This window comes from Sphaeroforma arctica (assembly GCF_001186125.1).
Source record: "Sphaeroforma arctica JP610 unplaced genomic scaffold supercont1.2295, whole genome shotgun sequence".
NCBI lineage: Eukaryota > Ichthyosporea > Ichthyophonida > Sphaeroforma > Sphaeroforma arctica.
Window position 1 is genome coordinate 1 of NW_014038263.1, and position 7,554 is coordinate 7,554.

At 42.1% G+C, this 7,554-nt stretch overlaps 2 protein-coding genes across 2 annotated transcripts; both read left to right on the forward strand.

Moving 5' to 3' along the window:
• Positions 1-169: 169 nt before the first annotated feature.
• SARC_12425 (hypothetical protein) lies at positions 170-3,797 on the forward strand (the record flags this gene model as incomplete). The annotated part of the gene is made up of 6 exons (XM_014293468.1): positions 170-338; positions 620-664; positions 1,516-1,682; positions 2,105-2,247; positions 3,047-3,148; positions 3,554-3,797. The coding sequence occupies 6 exons, from the start codon at positions 170-172 to the stop codon at positions 3,726-3,728; spliced, it is 801 nt and encodes a 266-aa protein (XP_014148943.1). The 3' UTR covers positions 3,729-3,797.
• Positions 3,798-4,632: 835 nt separating this feature from the next.
• On the forward strand, positions 4,633-5,337 carry SARC_12426 (hypothetical protein; the record flags this gene model as incomplete). Its single annotated transcript, XM_014293469.1, has 1 exon — positions 4,633-5,337. A coding segment is annotated over one exon (705 nt), but the record flags the coding sequence as incomplete, so codon positions are not given.
• Positions 5,338-7,554: the final 2,217 nt, after the last annotated feature.

Here is a 7,554-nt window from a genome sequence, read left to right on the forward strand (position 1 = left end):
TATGTGTGTGTGTGTGTGTGTGTGTGTGTGTGACATACGTGTTGTTCTACCTTCTACTCTATCCTTATATATTTTTCAATCGCGGATGCCAAACGTCCAATTAGCTATGTAGAGGGTATGGTTACCACACCATGCTTGCTCTATACCACTCATAACTCACTCACCTACCATGTACCTTTCTATCCCACTGAAACTGGACACGTGCTTTGGTAGTCTTGTGTACAAACCATCGGCCGTCAAAGAGGGTCCCAACCCCATGTATCTGGAGGCGTATGGGGCGTATGAAGCCTGTTGTGAGGCTACGTTCTCGTCCCCGTTTGTGAGTCTGCTGGACCGCGGTAGGTATATACCAACCATTGTGTTGTTGTATGTATAGGAGATTAATTGGTTCTGGGTATAGGGATGCAATAGTATTTTTATGTCTCTACATACACATAGATATTTATATATTTATATACATACACATTCATAGATATATATATATATTGCTTTTATGGTTTTATGGTTTTACCTGTGCCGCCCACAATGCCTGCTTTTATATTTTTCATTCCCAATTAGCTTCAACTCGTCTCATATTCTCATTCGCTTTTTTTCATTTCTGGCATCCCCATCACTTCAGGAGTGATCTTCGCCATCGCGCACGTGAGAGGAGGTGGAGAAATGGGTAATGTAATTCAAACACGTAGTTACACATATGTGTGTCTGCGAGTCTCCGTTTGCATCTGTCCTATTGTTTGTACCCATATAGATGCGCCCGAGATATATACACTTTGTTACGACCAACGAATACTATATTACTGTATTGGGGTCAATTGGTACCAATTCATTGGGAAATTGTCGAATACATATCCTTGTACTGCCATGAGAACGGTCGACTTCCCTGCCCCAAACCCAAACTACAGATTGTCGTGGCGTTCTGTATAATATGTATTCTTCAAATCATATGACTACCGTTGTGGAATATTTTACATATTCTTCAAATCATAGGACTATCGTAGTAATATCTTTTATTTATTCTTCAAATCATAGGACTACCGTAGTAATATCTTTTATATTTTCTTCAAATCATATGACTACCATAGTAGAATCTTTTATATATCCAAATCAAGTAGGTCGTGTAGTCCCGAACAATTACTCAGCGACATTCGATAGTTATAGACAAGTCTCGTTACTGTGTTACAACTAATCTAACAGCGAGCTGTATGACGCTTCTTCGGGTTCGTGCTAAGTTACAGCACTAAAGATGGAAACACTCGCGTCACACAAATGGAACTTCTTCAGATAATGTACAAGTATTTTGTATTTGTATGTATATGTGTATGTATATTTACACGTATACGTATACGTATATGAATATATATATATATATATGAGTGTGTATATATATATATATGTATATATATATATATGTGTGTGTGTGTGTGTGTGTGTGTGTGTGTGTATCTATATACGTCGCTACGCTATGGATCACACACTGGCTCATATTTGAAATCGTGTATTCTCAATCGCTTGCAGGCCGTATGTGGTATGAAGACGGTAAGTTCCTCAAGAAACACAATACCTGGAGAGACTATCTGGCGTGCCTCAATCATCTCATAGACACCAAGGTCACCGCCAAAGGGGTGGTGGTGGCTGAGGGTTGCAGCGCTGGGGGGCTTCTGATTGGTGCGATGTTAAATGAGGTATGTGAGGGAGTCAGGAGAAGAGTAGAAAAGAGATTCCTGAGGAAATTGGAGGATGTTAGGCAAGCTTCCCACGCAATCCACTCGGTCCGTTGTGCCCGATTTTGCGCCCCTGTATTTGTTATGTTCTGAGTGGCATGGTTGGCTAATCTGGTACTCAAATTACACAATTGTGTATATAAACAGTGCATATACCTATGTTGGTACCATAGTCTCTCCCTTGTCGTTATATCTATATATATATCTATATCAATATCTATATCTATATCTATACATATTATTTATCTATACCTATACATATTAATATATATAATATATATATATATATATATATATATATAATATGTATATGTCTAGGGAATGCGTGTGTATTAGTATACCCATCCACTGACTCTCTGCATGCCTACCGTCCACTTGTGCAGGTTGACGAGGGAGTGCTGGCAGGATGCATCAGCCGCGTGGGGTTTGTGGACGTACTGACCACCATGTGCGACCCCACTATACCACTGACATGCACTGAATGGGAGGAGTGGGGCAACTGCTACGAAGACATTGAGTACTACAAGTACGTGGTGTGCAGCTATGTCGCTGTCTTACTGTGTGTGTACTATATGGAGTACTACAAGTACGTGGTGTGCAGCTATGTCGCTGTCTCACTGTGTGTCTACTGTACGGTCTTGCGCTGAGTGGGCGGAGTGGAGAAAGTGCTAAGTAGGAAGACATTACAAACGCCCTACACGTAGGTAGTTATAAGCATATGCCTCTCCATACATGAGGCTGGAGTGCTGGTAGCAGGTGCAAATACTCATAAACCTACCTCCGTTCTGCTGGACGGGGTTTGCATCTATTTAGCTCATGCAGGCACTCGTATGTATGATATGACTGCGTGTGTAGTCAAGTGTAGGTGTCGTATGTGTCTATGTACTGGTTGCTGCTCTCTTCCTAGTTTTTGCATCTATTTAGCTCATGCAAGCATTCGTATGTATGATATGACTGCGTGTGTAGTCAAGTGTAGGTGTGGTACGTGTCTATGTACTGGTGGCTGCTCTTATACCCGCCGAAATGTCCCTCGCACGCACCACCGCAGAAATGATCTACGAAACGAGATATGTTTTTCTGTGAGTGTTTTTTGTTTGTTTGCTTCTCACACAAGTCACAACTAACTGAGTGTCTATAGTGTTTTTGTACGCGTCTGGAGCTACTACGAACATGACATAACACAACGAAAGGCCTGTTTTAAGCCAACCTCCCCCCCCCCCCGACCGCTTATGACTACCGTCTCTCAGCCCCACCTGTTAACTACCGTCACATCTGTTGACTACCGTTACTAAACCCCATCTGAACCGTACTAAACGCTTCTGCAGATATATGAAGGGATACTCCCCATACGATAACATCGTGCAGGGCAAACAATACCCCCCGATCCTGTCGACTGCTGGACTCAATGACAACAGAGTGGGCTATTGGTGAGTCATAATTGTTGTGTGTTACCTATTTGTGTATGCAACTGAGACAACTTCAATGCGAATTAACAAACTCTGCCACAACATAAGATACGCCGTGAATAACCCCCATAGTTCACGTCATTTGGTATGTTTGATTATGGCTCGTGTTGTGGCCCATCTTTCGCCGATCAGGTTCGTTTACCAGAAACTAGCACAAATGAGATGCTCGTGATTCTTAACCTTCCGCTACGCAGTTCACAACAAGGGCGTCGAATTTGCTATGGATATCCAAAAGAAACTATTGTACACTCTCATATACTCTTCTCACCAGCACTGGCACTTGCAGTGACAGTCCCCTTGCAGATATCTTGGGGTAAGAAAGCATTGTATATTCACTTCTAGACTTACATGCCTACACTCGTACAGGGAACCTTGTAAGTGGGTGCAGCGTTTGCGTGATGCAGATAAGAACAAGGGCATCAACATCTTGTACAGATGTCTGATGGAATCCGGTCACTTTGCCAAATCTGGCCGTTTCCAAATGCTGGAGGAGAAGGCTCTGCTATTTGCGTTCGTGCTTGAATGCTTAAAAATTGCTTAGCTTCTCAAGGTTTAAGACAATGCCAATAAATTTGTATTAAATTCAAAATACTATGCCAATAAACCTGCATTAAATCTAGTTCACATGAGAGATTAGAGTGTACGATTCCTTTTGATGTCGGATGCTGTTAGACATTTAGTCTTCCTTGGCAGGTCTGTGACAAATGCCAGTGAAATTTAGGGATCAACACAGTTCGTGTTGTAGGCCTCGAATGAGTAAAACGTCGGTTTCTCCCCTCTTAACAAATGCCAATATATATTTTTATTAATGCAAGTATTTTAGTCGCCACACTGCAGCTGTGTTGGTTTGCATATGCTGTTGTGGTGTCCATCTATTTTTGTCATCAAGCCATGCAAGCAAACTGGTATCATTAAGTATTGCGAGCAAACTCGAATAGGATCCGGTTTTCGGGCTCATCCGCTAGAAATGAGTAGATAGATGCCCGCGATTCAGTTGTACTGATATTGGGAACCACATTTGATATCGTATTTACATGCTACGTATGAAACCATATGGTATCCGATACTGTGATTTATTCTCTACACCCCCATAATGGCAATGTGAACAGCTTCAGCCAATCTGGCAACGCATGATACATGTCACATGACATCCAGTGAGCCATAGAATGAAAGACCGACCTCCCACCCACCCACCCAACTATGCTACATGATGCTCAGGTACATAGAGCATATTGTATCGCTCTGTAATAGTCTTAATAAAATCAGAGTAGTGCCCCAATTCGGAGAATCGGTTTCAGTGAGATCTACCCCTACTAGCAGCAGGGCTTACCATATAAATTTGGCGAACTAGACAACACACAAAATTACAGGCTTCCACCTCGGGTCACTGATATCAGAATACTTATCGCGTCATAGTTAACTTTTTATTTATGACGTAACCGAGTATGGAAGAATTTCGCTATAACGGTACATTTTTATTGGTCACATACTATGATATTGAGAAGTGCTGTGAGGGAGACTACTGTAACGACGGTGTGCCGAAGTGCGACAAGGACACGTGCTGCGAAAGGAAGGTAGATCCCCCCGTCAAATGCAAGGATGCGTATGTAGACTGCAAGCATGGCTACAAGCTGATTGAGAATGAGAAGTGCTGCAACGGTGACTACTGCGAGGATTGCGTGCCCAAATGCGACAAGAAGACTTGCTGCAAAAAGAAAGAGGAGCCACCCATTAAATGCAAAGACTCAGACGTGCATTGTAAGTGTGGCTACAAACTGCCAAAGCATGAGAAGTGCTGTGACAGCAAATACTGCGAGGATGGAATGCCGAAATGTGACAAGCAGGTTTGCTGTGAGAAGAAGGTTGATCCCCCAGTCAAATGCAAGAACGCGTATGTAGACTGCAAGCATGGCTACGAGTTGATTAAGAACGATAAGTGTTGCAACGGCGACTACTGCGAGGATTGGGTGCCCAAATGCGACAAGAAGACATGTTGCGAGAAGAAATATGAACCACCTACCGAGTGCATTGAATCTTGTATTAAATGTCATCACAGCCACAAATTAAGGGCAAACAAGAAGTGTTGCGACAACGACTATTGCGGTACCCCCCTACACAAGTGTGATAAGAGGACATGTTGCGAGAAAAAGGTAAACAAGACCTACTAATGTTCTACTCACAGGTCTATCCAGAACATTGAATCAGGTCGCAACTTTCTTGTCTGTAGTCAAATTACAATTTACTTTTTTCTACAAATACTTCAAATTCAATAGGTTTGAATGAATTTTTTTATCCATATCGAAACTCAGTCTTGTTAGCTGATGGCCGATACATACTAGTGGGCTTTATCCTCAAGGTCGCGATTTGGTGCGCAGTTCATACAAGTTACGGTGTACAACAGTGGATGACAATATTAACGTAATGCCTTTCACTATTCATAATTGACTATCCTTTTGGCTTGACTAGTACACTATAAGCAAATCTTTCATGAGTGTGTGACTTGCCGGGGCCAGAATGAACATTTACTTTTGACTGAATTCTTAGCTTGATATTATACTTACCTGTAGCTAGTTCCAAATGCACGTTGGCGGTGCCGATCTTTATATTGCAATCACACTGAATCAAATATAGCCGCAACATCATGTCTACAGTTTTGATTAGTAAATGTACGTCGGGCTGAATAAATATCTGATTTAATAGGCCTTTTAATATTGTTTGCGTCACGGAGTGAACTCAAAAAAGCTCAGACACAGGTACGGTTTGTGCGATATTCTGTGCAGAATCTTTCATATAAAGAAGATTTAGATGTATGCGGGTTTACCTTAGTGTTTTGCTTTCTTCGAAATGCACAGTTGTTGGACGTTAGCACGAATCACATTCATCCTTCAGATGTGTATACTCAGTAGAATAAAATAACACTGCTCCTTATGTATATTACAAAGATTACTACTATGAAAGGATCCAAGCTTCCGCCAAGGAGTGTCGACAAGCATGCGAGCGCCAGGGTTGGTGCACCGGCTATGAAACTGACAAGAATAAGCACTGTGAGCTGTGGGAGAATGACACTGGTACTAATTTCGAGCGCAAAGACGGCTTATCGTGCTATGTTAAAGAGGTAGTCGAGCCTGAATATGACTTCGAAGCGGAAAGGGGGTACGGATGTTGGGGACTTCAAGGACAGCATGATAACAAACTCTGAGCTGAAATCGGTGCGACCAGTACGATTGGTGCACTGGATACGAAACCGGGAAAAGCAATCACTGTGAGCTATGGAAGGAGACTATCGGTGACCACCTCAAGAAGACAAGAGGTTTAACGTGCTACATCAAAGATACAGACTCAAATGTTCATCTGTGCGAGGCTGAAAAGGTCAGATCCATAGCTGGTTCCAAAGCTATCGACATTACTTTCGAAAACCAATTGAAGAGACCTGTTCATGTCTCCTGGATCGATTGTGAATATGCAGCGGTTGACTACAACACCCTGAGCTTTCGTGACTCATACACTCAATCGACATACGAATCCCACCCTTGGTTGTTGTCCGACAATAAAGGCCCTATCGTACTAGAAGATTTCATCGTGGGTCACAACTCATGCGCAGATAACAACAGGCGGTCAAGATCTGGTGATCAAAAATCCAAGTTCTCCGTTTACAACACAGGGTCACATACTATGAAGCTTTACTGGTTGAACTACGATGGTGAAAGCACTCACTACGGAAGCATAGCTTCTAAGGCGACCTTCAATATGAATACGTATGCCACCCACCCGTGGTACATTACTACCAAAGGAAAGACTGTTGTTCAGTGGACTGCAACTGCTTCCAATCTACAACAAATAACTGATGGCCAAGGAGAGTACAAAGTTGTTATTCAATAAATATTCACATTTCATTTATAGGAAGTATTGGGGTTATTTTGATTCTATCCAACCATTGGAACTATATGAAGGAGGCAGACTTAAATTAATAGCAACCATAATAAAAACATTGGGATAGGCTACGAGCTGATTAAGAACGAAAAATGCTGCAGCGGTGACTACTGCGAGGATTGGGTGCCCAAATGTGACAAGAAGACATGTTGCGAGAAGAAATATGAACCACCTACCGAGTGCGTTGAATCTGGTATTAAATGTCATCACAGCCACAAATTAAGGGCAAACAAGAAGTGTTGCGACAACGACTATTGCGGTACCCCCCTACACAAGTGTGATAAGAGGACATGTTGCGAGAAGAAGGTAAACAAGACGTACTAATGTTCTACTCACAACAGGCCTCGTAAACCACATCATCAGTTTGATACAAAATAAACTACTAACTATTTGCTTCTACTTTAGTTTCTTATTTTTTAAAATAGGACTGCATGCTG